This window comes from Taudactylus pleione, unplaced genomic scaffold (genome assembly GCF_031769625.1).
Source record: "Taudactylus pleione unplaced genomic scaffold, aTauple2 ptg000093l, whole genome shotgun sequence".
NCBI classification, from domain to species: Eukaryota; Metazoa; Chordata; class Amphibia; order Anura; family Myobatrachidae; genus Taudactylus; species Taudactylus pleione.
Genome location: NW_028284495.1, coordinates 39,057,015 through 39,075,985, shown reverse-complemented (window position 1 = coordinate 39,075,985; position 18,971 = coordinate 39,057,015). Strand labels below are relative to the sequence as shown.

Here is an 18,971-nt window from a genome sequence, read left to right as displayed (position 1 = left end):
CAATGAGAGTCAGATAGACTCTCATTGACTGCTGCAGCACCCACTGCAAGAGCCGGACTTTCGTCCGGCTCCTGCAGTGGGTAATGGGACAGACGTCATGACGTCTGTCCCATAATGCTGAGCGCGTCAGCTCGGGAGGACTGGCGGGCGGCGGCGGGAGCGGCGTCGCGGACCGGAGCAGCAGCAGCGTGGATTCAGGTAAGTATATTTTTATATATAAATTTTTTTTTTTTGAACCTATCTGCACTACTGGGGGCACAACGGGGGAGGGGGGTGGCTACTACTGGGGGCACCTTTATTGGGAGGACCTCTACTGGGGGGGGTACTACTGGGGGCACTTAATCGAGAGGGGGAACCTCTACTGGGGACTACTACTTGGGGGGGGGAACTACCACTGGGGGCATTAATTATAAAAGGGGCCTACTACTAGAGCCACTGCACTCGGGGGACCACTACTGGGGGCAATAATAGGAAGGGCCACTACAGGGGGCACTGGATAGGGGGTTTACTACTGGGTGCTGCATAAGTGGGCCACTACTGGGAAAACTGCATGGGGGGGGACTACTGCTGGGGGCACTATATAAAGGGCACTGCATAGGGGGGGGACTACTACTGGGGGCACCATATAAAGGGCACTGCATAAGGGGATACCGTTACTGGGTGCATTGCATTGTGGGGACTGCTACTGGGGGCACTGCATAAGGGGGAACACTACATGGGGCACTGCATTTGGGGGGGCCACTACTGGGGGTACTGAGTAAGGGGAACTAATCGGGGGCTATATAAGGGGGACCACTACTGGGGATACTGTATAAGGGGCACTACTACGTGCCTGCATAAGGGGGACCACAACTGCATTCTGGGGGTACTGTATAAGGGGTCCTACTGGGGTTAAGGTGCATATGGATAGGAATGTTCAGTGTGAAAATAAAGGGGTGTGTCATGTTGACACGCCCCATTTTTAAGTGACCGCGCCCATTTTTTGCCACGCGTACATCGGGGGGGGGCTCCCTTTTAAAATTTTCGCTGGGCTCCATATACCCTAGTTACGCCACTGGGGTCCGGCCCTGCCAACACGTGGACCGTCAAGTCGGGAGATCAGTGAAGCTGTGAGCAGGACTTACTTCCACAGCAGTTGGCTATGTTGCTGTGTGGAACAGTTGCTTTTACTATCTATTTCAGCCCCCTGAATGGAGCCGACAGCCCCATAGTAAGGCAGCATATGTTAGCACACAGTGCAGTGATTATTGGAATCAGCAGCATTCTAGATGGGCTGTCAGTACGGTTATCTGAACAGACATACCGGGACTTTACTGGGCAAGCCCCGAACAGTCGGTAACTATTGCATCATGTGTTATTAGACAATTGTCTGACCCTGGAGATATGGATACTCACTGATACTTAACATTCTATAGCCTTTGATCTGTGACTGTTTCATTATATTATCAGTTAAAGACTATGGCCCTCATTCAGAGGCGGTGGCAAGAAGCGATCGCTCTCTCTGAATGAGGGCGGCTGCTTGATTTTTTAAGTGCAGCCTCCTGGTCGCTAGCGAAGCTGTGGGTTACTACCCACAGCTTAGCGAGCGACCAGGGTGATGGTCGCGATGGTCAAGACCATCGCGGCCACCGGGGCTTGCGACGAGACCATAAGGTTGGGTCTCGGCAACCGCAAGCCCCAGGGAGCTTCCTGCTCTGATCGAGCAGAAAGCTCCCTACTGACATCACTGCTGATGTCAGTGCGGCTGCCCACAAAACGGCAGGCGTTCGCTTGGGAACGCCTCCGTTTGAGTAGCCACCCCCCCGCCCCGCCTACAAAATGGGGCGAGCTGTCGATCAACATCGACAGCCGGCCCTTTTGTAGTGAGCTCCGGGGCTTGCGCACGCGCAGTGCGGCCGCTGCGCGTATGCAGGGCCTTAATATCGACCCTGTTGCGAGTGCTCAGTGCTTGCGACCGGGTCGGAATGAGACCTTATCTGCTAAACCAGCTGCAAGTAGCTTGTTATATTTCATGTTGCAATTGATTTTAATAGCATTGTTCTATATATCTTCGAGGGATTTTTTCCTCTTATAATAATATGTTATTAAATGATTAAATGATTAATGATTGAAATTGTGAGTTGGGTGATATTAATATATGTACATTTTTAGTGTTGGAGTGGTCTTGTTTTTAGATAAAAGAAAAAACGTAATAGTAAGGACATTCTATAAGGACACTCTATAAAATAAAATCAATTAGTGATACAAATGATGTCATCACATTGGTGCACACACATGCTTTTTGGATCTAATATGCACAAGGCATGTCTAACACTGTCTTATTAAAAAAAATACTTCCTAATAATCTAAGCACCGTGCATTTCTGCTCCCACTCTCCTCATAAACAAACACAAAATAATTACACTAGCCATCTGTAAAGTTTAAATACACAATCCAGACCGTATGCTTATGCATGGACCAAGACAGTAACGTGTGCAAGCAAATTGCAGCCAAACAGTGCGAAAACAACTGGAAGAACTGAAGACAGCCTGTGGAGGAGGAGGTACTGAAGTCTAAAAATGAAGGAAAGAGGGAAGAAGAGAGCAAGTAATAGAGGGGCAGTAAATGAGTACAGACGCAGACACAGATGAGCAGGAGTTGGAGAGGGTGGGGCGAGAGCAAGACAGAGGACGGGTGAAGAGAGACAGGAGGCAACAGAGACAACTTAGCAAGAGAGATATAATTGAATAGAAAAAGGAGAGAGAGAGAGAGAGAGAGAGTAGGGGAAAGGATGTCAGAGGGAGAAAGAGAAACACAGATGGGGTGAGAGAGAGATAGAGCAACAATAATGGAAATGGCATGCGGTCAATATCCTAACCGCGGGGATTTTGGTGCTCATTATGCTGGCACCGGAATCCCGACACCTGTCAGAATCCCACCGCCGGCATCCCGAAGGTAAGTAGCGGGGTTAGGGGGAGGCTTAGGCACTATGGGGAGGGTTAGGTTAGGCACTAAATAGGGAGGGTTAGGTTTAGGGTGTGGGGAGGGGAGGTTAGGTTTAGGCACTAGGGGGGAGGTTAGGTTCAGACACCGGGGAGGGTTAGGGTTAGGCTAGAGAGAGGGGGAGGGTTAGGATACCTACTGACAGGTGTTGGTAGCCTAATCTTGTCGGGATGCTGGCGTCGGGATTCTGATTGCTGGGATCCCACACTCCGGCATTCCGTACCCATCCCAATGGAAACAGCTTATCTGGATGAAGGTGAAATAGTCCAATTATGGCAGGAAGCCCCCGACAGAAAGCGTGACTCCTACATTAATGCCGGCATGTGCCAATATATTGCTTTTTTTTGTGGATGTAGGAAGCAATAATATTTTTTTTAACACATATATTGTGTGCAAGGGGATGCAGTCATAAGGTCAACATTCACAATGATGTTGACATTGTGAAAATGTCAATAGGGAACATGTTGATATCCCCAGACTGTTGATATGTACTAACCGGAACAGTGGTGCATGAGATGGCTCTACCAGAACTGCTCCTTACGTGACCAATGTGACCCAAAAGCTGCTGTAGAAGATGCTGCAGATGTCGGGAACAGGTAATACACCACTATGACCAACAGGGATGATTTGCATTGTCGACATCATGTATGTTGATATTTCAATCATGCCATGAATGTTGACATGATGAATGTTGACCTAGTATACCACACCCGCGCACAAGATACTCAAATGGTATGTAGTTACTATGTCGATGTTCAGAATGTCAACAGTTCAGATTGTTGACATTCAGAATGTCATCATATTTGTCCACAATGTTGACATGTTCATAATGTCATAACGTTGACAGTTAACACGTTGAATGTTGACATTATGAATAGCAGCATGGTATACCACACACATCTTTTCACACAAAACTTAGCACGTCTTTTGTATTACAGATGCATTTGAACTATTTTATAGAGAATGTGAAATGTATGATTGCTGCTTAATTATAATACAATCTTATTTATTGTTGCAGTCTGCCCTCCAGTTTCTGGAAGCTTATGGAAGGGAAGATATAACCATTGCAGAATTAGAAGGGAATTCCAATTCTTTATGGACCATTAGCCCTCCAAGCAGACAGATGATGATAGACAGCCTTAATGACTCAAAGCATGAATTCACGCTTGTTGTTTCTTGGACCATTCAGCGGTACGTGGATAGAGAGAACACACACTGAATTTCCATACAATATGCTGCCAATGTTTTATTACTGATTAACATTGTGCATTGCTATGGTATTATAAATGATCAGTTTCCACAAGTGATAACTTTAATAACATGAGCAGTATCAGCTGATGTTGAGGGTATATGTTAAATAATAGATCAAAAAGCATTTTCTGAGATGCAGTTTTGCACTGAATATTAAGAAATTCATAGTCGCACTGTTTCCCCACAAAACAAGGGAAAATTCAAAATATCTTTGATGAAAATTACAACTTCCGTTGGACTTCTACAGGAAAAAAGATTCCCGTTAGGATTTTTAAAGCGCTCAAGAACAGATGTAGTATTGTTTGTGTTTAATCATATGTTATTTTTAAAATATGACTTTCACATCTTATATATAAAATTCATTAGTCTGTTTGTTTGTCTGTCCGGTCATGCATTCGGACACCCCTGCACTGACTGGGATGAAACCAACGCTAGGTGGTCCAGTTGGATCCTGGACAGGTTTTAAGGGGGTTAGGGTCCTGTCGGACCTCCTGTTGGTGTATGCTTGGCAGAACTTTGACCTGGGGAGCCTTTTCTGGACTTTCCACTGGATGGATATGGAACTTCACAGAGTAGTAACATTGGATCCCAGAAGACATACTAGGCGGTTGAGGTCCCAGTTGGACCTCCAGTTGGTGCATGCTGGGCAAAACTTTGACCCGGGGACGCTGGACAGAACTTTGACCTGGGGAGCGTGTTCTGGGCCTTCCACTGGACGGATTTGGATGAAGATGTGACATTTGGTCTGGGATGCCTAATGGAGTAGTTGGGGTCCTGGTCGGACTTCACGGCGGAGTGCGCTGGGAAGAACTTTGACACAGGGAACCTGTTCTGGACCTTCCACTGGATGGATTTGGATGACATCACATAATTTGGATGAAAACTTCACAGAGTGGTAACATTGGATCCCAGAAGACATACTAGGGGGTTGAGGTCCCAGTTAGACATCCCGTTGATGTACACTGGGCAGAACATTGACCCGGGGATCCTGTTCTCAGCCTTCCACTGGATGGATTTGGGGCGAAAACTTCACATAGTGGTAACATTGGATCCTACAAGACATACTAGGGGGTTGAAGTCCTAGTCGGACCTCCCATTGGTGTATGCTGGGCAGAATTTTGACCAGATGCTGGGCAGAATTTTTGACCCAAGGAGCCTATTCTGGGCCTTCCACTGGATGGATTTGGATGAAAAGTTCACAGAAGGGTAGCTATTAGTGTGGGATGCCTAATTGAGTGTTAGGGGTCCCAGTTGGACCTCACGGAGGATTGCGCTGAGGAGAACTTTGACCCAGGGAGCCTGTTCTGGGCCTTCCACTGGATGGATTTGGAGGACATCACTTAATTTGAATGAAAACTTCACAGAGTGGTAACATTGGATCCCAGAAGACATACTAGGGGGTTGAGGTCCCGGCCGGACCTCCCATTGGTATATGCTAAGCAGAACTTTGACCCAGGGAGCCTATTCTGGGCCTTCCACTGGATGGATTTGGATGAAAACTTCACAGAAGGGTTGCAATTGGTCTGGGATGCCTAATGGAGTGGTTGGGGTTCTGGTCAGACCTCACGGCAGAGTACGCTGACCAGAACGTTGACCCAGGAAGCCTGTTCTGGGCCTTTCACTGGATGGATTTGAATGACATCACATAATAAAACTTAATAACTTGAAGATTTAATCTGGGCAACACCGGGTACTTCAGCTAGTTTATTAATAACGGTGAAGACACTATTCTCTTTTTGGTATTTTACACTTCATTACATATTGTGTACAACTAGAGTAATGTGACTTTAGCATCAATACCAATGCTGTCTAGCTACATCCCTGCTCTCATTAGATGTAAGTATATACACTGCAACGCATGACGTACGCCGGGAGCAAATACACCTATTGTGAGTTGGATGCATCTTGAGATCTATCTGATTCCAGATACACATGGAAATGTTGTATTGTTTTTATGTGTATCTTTTTTTCTACTTCTGTTCAGTGCACCAATGCTTACAACTTTCATGAGGTCCTAAATATGTGTATATTTTATCCTAATAAATATACCCACCCTATTTTCTTTAATTGCCCACAAGCATTGAAAAGGTATATATTTCACTGTGTTCTTTGCATAATACAAATTTGTGCATATAAATCTATTATGGTGTATTGTATACTAATGAATTAGAAACTCTCTTAATCGTCACATATTCAATGGGGGCAATGCAATTAACTGGGACGAACGCAAGACAGCATTCAGAGCTTTTCCCCGGCAACTCATGGCATCACAGATTTCACTTTACAGCCCATAGCATTGTAGCTCTACTGCAGTTCTCGGCACATTCATGCGCACTGCTGAGAATTGCATTGCCCCTAATTTGTAAAAATTGGACATGAAAATGGAAATATCTCCAATTTTAGTTCAAGCTATAAAACTCTCCATTTATTAAAGGGATAAAAAAAATCAGTGTCAGTTGTGATTGTTATCAAGGCAGTGTGATCCCTAATATCTGTGTCTGGGAGGATCATTGGTAACATAGTTTTCTTCATTTCTGCACACCAATATAGGAATATGAGTCTAGGAGCTAAAGCGGAGATCACCGGCGAGAAGCATACCATTGCTTTGAAGACTGAAACAAGACAGGCAATTGCTACTATGATGCGCTCGAACAAAACAACGCCAGTGTAAGTATGCAAAGCTATTAAAGAAAACAACACAATTGATTTCTTAGAAACTATGGGGCTGATTCTAAGTGGCAGGCAAAGTGGCTGTATTTGTGGTCAGCTGCAGAGGCCTGTTTACTACCTTATGCTAATGCAAGAATCCATAGGGTCAATGACGGGGTTCCTGTGTCTGCAAGCGGAAAGCCGTGTCGTCCACTGATTTTACGCCAGCTGCTGCAACCATCATCATTAGTGTCGACACATGTACCAACCCCATGCTAGGTACAAGAGATCTCAGAAACAGGCCTCCCTTCCCTGTATGCATGACCACAAGTCAGGGAGGTTCCATGCGCCTGCACTGTGGCTACCCCAATTTCACGGAAAGACTGGTCCGGCCGAGTTCTGTACAACCCAGAGTAAAATGGAAATATGCAAAAATGTGTAAATTGAATTCCCATCTGCCCATATACGGAGCACCTAGTCAGAGTTCTGTTATTTGCTTAGATTAGTTTAGCTTCGGTTAGGCAGTTTAGATCAGGCTTCGAAGTCTTGCATCAGTTTAGCTTTGGTTATATATAAAGTGTATGTTTTATTCTACAACATCTGACACACACATTTTACCCTGTACTAGCAGCTGTAGTAATTTGGTAAAAGCTGAGGGATTTCTCCTTTGCTGCCAAATGGTGGCCGGTGGTGGAAAGATAACTAACTAGAAATGTTAGCACCCGGGGCAAGAAAGACCACCTTCAATTCACTTTTGGTCTCATTTACTATGAAATAAAATGTGTTATATTTATTAAATTATAATGAGTTTTGAAATGTTTTGTATTTATGAAATTAAAATTCTCTCTGGGTTATAATAAACAAAAATGAAAAGTAAAATGAAAATTGGAAATTTGCTTTTTCCATGTTCAAGTATACTGCTTGCATAGTCTAGTAAATTAAAGCAAATATAAGAAATTATAAATGTAAATTTATGTCTAAGGATGAGTAATTTATTTGAAAAACCTTAGCATTGTGTGTGTTTTCTCAGTACACTGGAAAATATCTATCCATGGTACATCAAAGCCCCAAGTGATTCTACAGCAAAACCCATACTGCAGCTCCTTAAAGGTAAGTCTTGTCCTCAGTAATAGATGTTTCTCATGCAGGGACAGATTTAGAGTCCCCGTCTGTCTGTCTGTCTCTTTTCTGCCCTCTTTCTTCCACCCTCTCTCTTCTCTGTACCACCCTCCCCATCTTTCTCTTTTTGTCATCTGTTTCCCCTCTCCTGCCTCTCTCTTTTGCTCTTACCTCCGTCCCCTCCTTGCCCCATTTCTCCCTCATATCTGTCCCCCATCCCCCATACTCTCCCTCATTTCTGTCTCCCCTACCCACCTTCCCCATCACTCTCATCTGTGTCTCCCCTCCTCATCTGTCTCGCTCTCATCTCTAGCTACTGATATATATGATCATAGTGGGGTACAAGGATTTTTTTGTCCATCTAATGGACCATTACAGTATGATATAGAGGTAGGATCCCTGGCAGGTCATGGAACCCTCCACTATACAAAGTTACCACTCCAGCCACAACTCAGGGGGAGAAATAGAACAGGGTATATACAGTACTCCAGGCCTGGAAATCAGCAAATGATGGGCCTAGCTACACACTCAGACGGAAGAGGCTCTTTCACTCAGGGTGACTCTACCAGTGTGTCTGTCATCTCTCCATCCTCCTTTGTTGTAATCACCTCTATGCCTTGTCTGTAAGCTTTCCTATTAGTAACTCCATCTCCCCTCCTCCTTTGTTGTAATCACCTCTATGCCTTGTCTGTAAGCTTTCCTATTAGTAACTCCATCTCCCCTCCTCCTTTGTTGTAATCACCTCTATGCCTTGTCTGTAAGCTTTCCTATTAGTAACTCCATCTCCCCTCCTCCTTTAGTGCCTTCTTCATGTCACTCTTTCTACAGAATTCAATCTCAGCTGTCGATATCCACACATCAGTCACGATTACGTTTTGTTTCCTGCGGCACTGTCATGTCCCAATAGACCTTTTCTCCCCAGTCACTCACCCAGTTCTTTCGTTCCCATCCACTTGCTGCCTCCACCCAATCATACACACAAACGATGGCTGTTCTGCCTTGTCACATGCCAGCAAAGCTACAATCCTTTTGCAATGGTTACCCAATCATAACTGAAAGATATCCAGCTGATCTATTGTGGCCCACTTACGTGATTTGTTTTCCCTTCTTCCACAATTTGTATTGGAAGCAAAATTCCATCATTGGTATAGACGTATAAATGTATACATGCAAACAAACTATGGGCCTGATTCACTACCGAACGCAACTGCGATTATGCACGCAATCAGCCAATTGTTGTGTTCTGCACATGTGTATGCATCACAGTGCGCGTGCATGAACTGGTCACTGCGACAGGGCCTACGCAGACCCATCGCAGAGTGATTGACAGGAAGTGCTGTTTGTGGATGGTGACTGGGGGGTGGTCAAGGAAATGCAGGCATGCCAGGGCATTTGAACATCATTGGATGGGCATGCATAAATTATCCACTGTGATGCCTTACTCAGCTTGAGTACTCATAGCGTGCGACGAGGTTAGCAATTCCTGAGTAAGGTCAGACCTTCTGTAAGTGTGCGTGAGGCTGCGATGGTTCTCAATGTTACCGGTTTTGCAGTCTTGCTAAGGATTATGGATGTGTGTAAGGTAAGGTGGGTGTCCTTATGTTGTGCTGTGACGTCATAGCGATCGCAATGTATTAGCATACTATCGCAGTCCCTATTGCAATCGCAGTTGCGATCCATAATGTATCAGGCCCTATATATGTACTGTATACTTTACACAGTAGTGTTGCTGCTGATCATGGGCAAATGGGAGACGTTGCTGGTAGATACAGTTAATGCTAGGTGCGGAAATTACACTATACATTAGGTGACAAGCATTTTAATATTCCCCTATTCCTCTTCAATAAATACCCATTTTAACAGAATAAATTAGGTATTATGATCAGAGCTCCATACCTTCTCCTCTGATGGGGTATGGTGGTGGGGTTTGTGTGTGTGTTGGGGGTGGTGGTGGCTGTGGAGTGTATGTGTATATGTGTGTGGGTGGGTGGGCTTGGTCTACTGGGTGGAAAGGAAAGGATGTGTCCGAGCATCAGGCAGTTTGTAGCAGCTGTGCAAGTGTTAGACAGACATTTATTAGGATTATATTGTAGATACTGTACGGAAATGTGTACACACATAACGTCTTTGTGTCTCTTCTTAATTTAACAGACCAAAAATTTGTAAATATTAGTGTTTCGCTCAAGAGAAATGGTACGGGGGATGGTGCACGAGAGTGGTGGGTTCTTAATCAAACTATGAAGCATTTTTCAAACAAGACTGGATTGGAACTATATGTTTTCAGCGATAAAGTCAGCCCTCCTAGTCTTGGCTTTTTAGCAGGCTATGGGTGAGTATGTTTTTCTGAATAATATAATGCTTGTGAATCTCAATCATTGTGCTTCCACAACACAAACTTTACTTTCTTCTACCCAATATATAATATAGCACTAGCCATGCTTGTGTTACAAGGGATGCCCAACGCTAACTGATATCACTACAGCACTACATTGCTTCAAAGTCATGGCCGTGATGTATCGCAAAGCAGATGATTCAAATAAAATAAAAATGTAACATAGCAATGTCATTTTCTTACATGGATCATTATACCTGAACATATACAGTATATTAGATTATATTAGTATGTATAGCACATTTGTCACTTTCAAGATGCCTTATATTATACTACTTTTATTAGAGTAATTGGCTAAAGGTGAGAAGCAAGGTAATAAATTACTTTCATTATGAATGAAGTGTGTTACTCATGGCCATGGCAAGATGCTTGGCATATTGAGGAGGATCCTGTGAATTGTGACATAGGGGTATGTTTACTGGAGAAAGGGGTTATCACTGCTATCTCCTATTTAAGAACAAGGATATTGCAGATAAATCACTGATTTCTCTTGCAGTCCCTGTATTTGCATGGGTTACTGTGGACCCATAACCTCTGGGAATAAATACGCTGCCATTGAGGGAGAAAAAAAAAACATTATTTAGGACAGAGGCCCCAGGCTAATAATTTGGGGGCAACCTGCAATCTGTATTGCTGTGATATGCAATAATGCAGAATGTGACGACAGAACCACAGAACTACTAATGATTAATAGAACCCATAATCCATACCTCCCTAGCGCCCCAATTTCAGTGGGACAGTCCTGCTTTTCAGAGGCTGTCCTGCTGTCCCACCCATGGCCACAGTGTCCCTGCTGCAGACGGTCGGGAGGTTCGGGGATACTCTGCATAGGAGATCAGTGGTGAATGGGTGCCACGCGCATGTGCGTGTCCATTCAGTGCCGGTAGAGGCTGTGGGCAGCCGAGCAGCTGCATAAGTGCCGGGCTCCACCCTAGCGTGACAATAAACGGGGGCGTAACATGTTCTTCTACTGGCAAATGTTTCTGTTTTTTTCCCCTAGAGCGTTGAGAAGATGTTTTTTATTATAGTGTTGGTTTATGCCAGGTAAACTCTATAATGTTACACTGAATAATGTCAAATCCATTCTCCACATAACAGACCTCACCTGTAGAAACAAGGGCAGTCTAGGGAACATTACCGTCATTCCTTCCAAACCCCTATGGGAGTGTATTATTACAGTTTGTTCCCTTTTAATATAATTGTGTGGTATCACTTCTTGGATCATGCTGTTCATGGAACTTTTAGTTACTGGTAAGATCACAAGAATGAACAAAAGACATTTATAAATATATATAAACTGTGAAAATACAGTAACATTGGTAAAAAATAAAAATGGTAAATATGGTGAGTTGGGATTTCAATATTGTAGAGAGTATAAATATGATAAAGTCACCGCATTGTACTGTTACATGGTCAAGTAAATCTTAGTAATATCTAACATTGATGGGGGTGATTCATTGTACATAGGTGTTCCTAATGAGCACTTAATAATGAACTAGCCTAACTTATATTTGTTCTTTTCAGAATTATGGGACTGTATGCCTCTGTGGTACTGGTCATAGGGAAATTCGTGCGCGAGTTCTTCAGTGGAATATCTCACTCGATCATGTTTGAGGAACTACCAAATGTGGACCGTATCCTGAAATTGTGCACAGACATTTTCCTAGTAAGAGAGACTGGAGAATTGGAACTGGAAGAAGATTTGTATGCCAAATTAATATTCTTGTACCGCTCACCAGAAACTATGATCAAATGGACAAGAGAAAAAAATAAATAATTTTCATGAACTTAATATTCAGTTGACTTCACCTGGATTATTAAAAGCACAATATTGTCATAGCTCTCATAAGAGCTTGGACTCTTACATTGAAGAAGCGGTTTTTCCTTCTACAGATCTCAGTGGTACTACATTGAGCAAAGACACTAAAGAAGGTTGATGGTTTTGCTTGGTCTGAAACCAACAATATCACAGTAACTTTTCGTCGGAAGAGATACCTAAATCTTTATGCCCAAAAGTGTGACCTATACACAGTGATTACAGGAATACAGTTCAGTTTAGACTGTTCTTCAGCAATGACATCTGTTGGAATGTGCAATATGCTGCTTTAGAGTGTCCTAAACCCTTGAAATCACCCTGATTAAGATTTGATGCAGCTGAGGGTAATTACGTGACATTTGCCTGTTATAGGAAGACACATTATTTATGCATTAAAGCCTCAATGGACATACCAAAGTTCAAAATACACAAAATGACAATCTTGTTAACTGCCTTATTTTTATTTGTACAGCCCCAACAGAATATTTTCAATCATTATTGACTTTTTCTCAGGAAAATAAAATTAAAGCCTAACAAAATGCTAATTAACAAAAATCTTAACATAAAAATTGTTCATGGCCATTTTCCCCAATTGTTACTTTAAATCAGATACATTCTAATTAATTGATACCCCGTTGTAAGTGGCTAAAATGCATGCCCCAACTCCTTCCTGACTTTCTAGGAGTTTGACCATTTGCTTCCAGTTTTTAAAATGTAGAAAGAAAATGTTTACATGACATATTCATATTGATTTTTAATATGCACTTATTTTTTATGTTCGTGGTTTATTATATTCTACCAACTTTAAAAAAAAAATGGCCTTTCTTAATTTATTTCTAGTCTCAATCATCCATGGTTCTCATCAGGAAACATTGTAGCATGAAAAAAATAGGATTAACATAGATTAGAAATGTTTCAAGGATTTGCGGAATATTAATTAGCAATCATTAATAATAAAGCACATCTTCTTTGCTGTTTCCTGCTTGCCATAGGCATATAGATTTACTTTAAAATATAGTTAGCAGCTGTCAATTTCTTTATTTGCAAGCTGATTAAGCAAAAATACTGGATGATTTATTTTTTTACCTGAACATTCCTTATACCTTAATTAAGGGCTACTACTAATAAAGACTTTGTTTAAAAATTATAATATGTAACAATACAAAAGGCATGCACTTATGTGATTCTCCATGCAGCCCGGTTCTCTTGTGGCTCTTTGCAAATAGACTATAACAATGAATTACATACAGTGGAATGGTTCCTGCTCATTATGCCATTGTTTCATTCACTCTATAAAGTTTACTTGTCACCTATACACGGTGCAGGCAACCGCATTGTAAATGAAACCAATATGCATAAAAAAACAAAGCCTCTCAATTCACTAAAGTGTTACCAGGCAATGAGGCATAAGCTATATTGTAATAGAAGCTGCATATTACTGGTTTGGCCTACACAATGGCCCAGATCTGTGTGTAGGTTCCAGGCGCACTTTACGGAGCATCATTTATAGGAGTAAAACAGTATGGGCACTGGACTGTCCAGTTATCAGTATGAGTGTGGGATCAGTAACATAACAGTAAATAAAATAACTTGTACACTCTCTGATCTAATCTACTGTTCAGATTGTGTTATAGTTAATGATCCTTACCACAAAAACAAAGTTCAACAAACCAGTTCTGTAGCTTGCTGCTGTAAGTGGAATCTCCCATATATATTATATGAAACTTTGAGAGAATGTTTTAACCACTAATCCAATGAAAAGCAGGCATCATGTTGTAACTTAGAAAGTGATGCACTGCTTCCCTAAAAGTTACATTGACCTTAAGAGTATTTATTTCTCTACGTTGTGGATTAAAACGAACTGTTTTACTTCCTTGAATCCCACAATGCATGATTAAACAGCAGGTCCTATGGTCATACAACTGCTGTATCATTTTACTGACAATGGATGACGTTTGTAGAGTAATATTTGCGTGACATGGGACTTTTCCAATGGCTGCTTTTTTCTTACAAAGAAAACATTTTAAAATAAATTTTTTTCACAATCTGTTTTTGTCTTAAATCTTAATCTCATACACAGCCAAAGATTAATATAAGTATAAATGTCAAACATTGAACAGACTGGTATTTGGTGTGTGTTTCAAAGAGGAACCCGATGCCTGGTTTATGATTGGAATGGGAAGAGTATGATGAAATGTACATTTACCTGGTGATCAGAACAGCCCTATTTAAAAAACACTTGTTGGTACGTACTCTGTACAGTGTAGCGGTGTTAGAAGATGGCCCTGTTATATCATATAACATCTGTACCACTGCCTCATAGGCTGGACCATTCAGTCACAGGCAGTTTGTGTGACCTCTTTTGCAGGGAGCCCAGCTGTGAAATGTGGTGTCACACAATCCATCTAGGCCTCTTTTTTAAGAGTTTCCATTAAATCTGCCCTGTTGAATTGTTGTATAGAGATTAGTGTATAGACTTATTCATAATTTCCCAGAATGTCTTCTGACTGCTGTGTTTGTAATAAAATCTATTCACTATACTATTATACTTACCTGCCAACACTTAAAAAATAGGGAAAATTAGGACAATATAGGTTGTGCCCCCATCTGGATAAAACCTGGCTATAATTCACTCAAACTAGGTACTGTTACCCTCTTTTCCCACATTGGACCCCATTGGAAAGATACTAGTGTAAATATGGCAATACATAGTGAGCAACCAAAGCAGTGTAGTTATCTTAAAGTGTATCTCACTTGTCTTGCAGTATCAGGCTACAAATAAATTGCAATCAAACCAGTCCAGGATTGGTACATGGCTTAGCAGATATCAGCAGACAAGGGTTAAGCAAATTGAAGGTCAAATGACAGGCAAAATGGTGTTAACAACAAGCGTGAATGAGATAAAAATATGATCCTGTGAAAAGTCCAATATTTTGTGCATAGCGGGGTATAATAATACATAAGGGTATTAACAAAGCAGGGTCAGTTAACAAGCCACTCCGATACACAGAAATCCAATATTAGTGTTGACAGGAGAATAGTCAAGAAGCAAAGCAGAGGTTAGAAGCTGATGTTTTATTCAAATGTTTGTGGTTTGTGCATATGTGCAAGTTCACAGACCAAATGAGCAAGCAGTGACTGCTAGGTGATATCTCAAATTAAATGGGGACGGCGTTCCAATTACAGACAGTGTAGGTACGGCATGCCGGCGGTCAGAATACCGACAGTTGCATCCTGACAGTCAGAATCCTCACACCCAAAGGTAAGTACCCCTACACTAACCTCTACATCTAACTCTCCCTCCCCGCAGCCTAACCAGAAAACCTTCCCCTAGCGCCTAACCCTCATACTTAGGGTTAGGCAGGCGTCTGGATGCTGAGTGTCGGCAATGCATTCTGTGGCATTCCCGACAGCACGTGCAGACACTTTCACACAATGGCGATATCTGGTAACCGGTCTCATCTTACAGGCGATATCTCCAAACATGTGGGAGCCATATCGCCTAGCTAGTCTACTGAAGAAACTGTCATAAACTTTAAATAACCATTTAGATAGGGCAACACATATCTGTGACACCAACATAATAACTATGCTTAACTCCAGAGGTCTGCAGATTAGGAGTATTGTAAAGTAAGATTGTGTGCTATGATGTCAAAGTAAACAAAAGTGTCACTGAACACATGAAAAAGTTAGTTTCAGTTTAGCCATTGGAAAGGTTGAGATGTCTATAAAGTAGTAGTCGATACAGGGAGAATGTCTCCGCACAAGCTTTTGTTGACATATTTCTAGCCAATATCTCAGATCATGTGGCAATAAAAATCATAGTTATTACACCAATATTGAAATAATTAAATAAATGCCATCAGCAAATAAAGGTGGCGGTGCTCCACTAGAGTTGGATTACAGTATAGCACAAAAAAGGAAAAAACTCTTTTTGTTGGGGGCACAAATTTATTTTCATCTGTTAAAAAAACAACAATATTTTGTATATGAAATATATCACTGGATAATTGGACATATTTGTAAACTAATTATCCTCACAAATTCAGGTCAAAAATAAGTTCTGTCATATGGTTTAGTAAGACCCAGAGGATATTTATCAGTGTGTTTAACAATAGTATTAATAGAGGGCAAAAATGTTTTTAGATCATGTGCATGAGTAAAGTATGTTTTGGGGCACTGAGCAGACCCCTACCTAGGGGGGTATATTTGACAGAGAATTAAGAGGGAAGAGAAAAGTTTGGTTTAAAAGAACTGCTCAATCAGAGGAGTAAGATACTGCTGTTAAACCATCTGCTATAAAGCATCAAATGACTTTAATGAGTGTTCCCCTCCTCAGTAGCAGTTATAATAGTAACAAAAATAAGATAAGTAGCAGATATTGTGAAAAAAGAGAACCAATAATGTCATGCATCTGCTTTCAAATCTCATTGCCTCCAAACTGCCGTGCAGAGGAGATTTTGATGAGAGTACATATAAAATACAATTATTGATCCACTTTAATTAGTGCTTCTGCTGTCGGTAAACCTGTGCCCGGTTCCTGCAGGCCAGTACTTATACTCTATTTATAAACTGGGCTTACTTCTCGTTTGTACAGTAGATGCTTGTTATAAATTAATGTCTGAGCCAAAATTATAGGCTATAGCGGGATGTAGTCAGCATCCCGGTGTGTGGAATGCTGATGGCCGAAATACCAGTGCTGAAATCCCAACAGCGTTGGGTTCCTGGCATCAGAATCCCAACCGCCGGCATCCTAAAGGTAAGTATCGGGGGTTAGGGTTAGGCATTAGGGGGAGGGTTAGGGTTAATCACTAGAGGGGAGGGTTAGGTTTGTAGTGCGGGAGGTTAGGTTTAGGACACTAGGGGGGGAGGAGGTTAGGTGTAGGGCATCGGGGAGGGAGTGTTAGGTTTATGGTGTGGGGAGGGGGGGTAGGTGTAGGCACTAGGGGGGAGGTTAGGCATCGGGGAGGGAGGGGTAGGGATAAGTGTTAGACTTACTTTGTTCCTTATGGGTGTCCGGATTCTGACTGTCGGGATGCCGCTGTCGGTATTCTGACCAGTGGCATCCCGACCGCCGGGATCTCATACCCAACCCGGCTATAACAGTCCATGCACAGTGTAATGATGATGTCTTTGCTTTGTGACCTATGCAAATACTGAACTATGGGCCTGATTCAGACCCGGACGCTATTTGCGGACGGTCGGTCAAAAAAAGGGGCCGGCTATTTAAATTGTGCGCTCGCTCACTGCGGTTTGTTGACGCCTCTATGTCTGAGCGAGCGAACGAAAAATGCGCTCGCTATTTTGTAAAGATGCCCCTTTGTCGCTCGCATCACACGTCATCTCCGGTATTTATTAGATTAATCGGGTACTTCGAAAGGCATCTGAACTGCTCGCAGTGGTTGTGGTAGGTTTTTCCTACCGCAATCACTGCGAGCAGTTCAGGCTAAAAGACAACCAAGTGACGTGGTTGATGACGCTACTTTACTAATTATGCACTCCCATTAAACGCCCTTTTTACCGTTTGGCACGCCTGCGTTCGGATCTCCACTCCCCCGTTTTCAAGCACCTTCCCCTGTTACCACCCACAAACGCCTCATCCTGTCACTCAAATTAGCAGGCACTCGCTGTTTTGCGAGCGCTTGATTTCCGACCGCAATGACAGGTTTGCGCATGCGCATTACGACCCATACACATGCGCAGTTGTGCGAACATCGCTAAGAGCGAACGAGCGGCTCTGAATCAGGCCCTATGTTTTCCTATTTTGGGTATGTAAAGTAAAATTTCTTAGCTTTTGTAGCATGACAATTGTTGGCACTATGAAAGAGATAATCCATAAATATGCTAATGCTGAAATAGTTGAGTCCATAATAATTGAACAGATCACTTTTTTGGAATGTGTTTGTCCATTTACTGAATGTGTCTAAATTCCCTGTTATTGTGTTCTTATGATTCTTGTCCCATAGTGCCTTTGTTCTGTATCCACCATCTACCAATCTAAACACTGCAGCCACTTTAAGAATGTGCTGAGACAAGTGTTGTGTGATGTGCATGAGTTGAAATTACAAACAACAGTGGTTACGACTGTCTGTAGCACTCAGATGTAAGAGGATAGCAGTGCCAGCGGGGGATGGAAAGATCTGGATATATATCAGGTATTGAAATAACTTGCTAAAATATTTGTAATAGAAAATATACAGTCAGGTCCATAAATATTGGGACATTGACAGAATTTTCAGATTTTGGCCTCTATTCACCACCACAATGGTTTTGAAATGAAACAAACAAGATGTGCTTTAACTGCAGACTTTCAGATTTAATTTGACGGTAATTACATCCAAATTGGGTGAACGGTGTAGGAATTACAACAGTTTCAATATGTGCCTCCCTCTTTTTAAGGGGCCAAAAGTAATGGGACTATCAACTCAAAAGCTATTTCATGGACAGGATCAAAACAAACCCATCAGAGAGATAGCAAAAACATTAGGTGTGGCAAAATCAACTGTTTGGAACATTCTTAAAAAGAAAGAACGCACCAGAGAGCTCAGCAACACCAAAAGACTTGGAAAACCACGGAAAACTACTGTGGTGGATGACAAAATAATTATTTCCCTGGTGAAGAAAAACCCCGTCACAACAGTTGGCCAAATCAAGAACACTCTCCAGGAGTTAGATGTATATGTGTCAAAGTCAACAATCAAGAGAAGACTTCACAAGAGTGAATATAGAGGGTTCACCATAAGATGCAAACCATTGGTGAGC

At 42.2% G+C, this 18,971-nt stretch overlaps 1 protein-coding gene across 2 annotated transcripts in view; it reads left to right on the top strand.

Annotated features, from left to right (window-relative positions):
• PIEZO2 (piezo type mechanosensitive ion channel component 2) overlaps positions 1 to 14,330 on the top strand; it is a 488,868-nt gene extending 474,538 nt beyond the window's left edge. For both annotated transcript variants that reach the window (XM_088469701.1, XM_088469700.1), the window contains exons 50-54: positions 4,001 to 4,173; positions 6,784 to 6,900; positions 7,913 to 7,992; positions 10,153 to 10,330; positions 11,918 to 14,330. In XM_088469701.1, coding sequence (XP_088325827.1) covers positions 4,001 to 4,173; positions 6,784 to 6,900; positions 7,913 to 7,992; positions 10,153 to 10,330; positions 11,918 to 12,170 — 801 coding nt within the window. In that variant the 3' untranslated portion in view covers positions 12,171 to 14,330. The remainder of the gene's footprint in view (positions 1 to 4,000; positions 4,174 to 6,783; positions 6,901 to 7,912; positions 7,993 to 10,152; positions 10,331 to 11,917) is intronic.
• Positions 14,331 to 18,971: the final 4,641 nt, after the last annotated feature.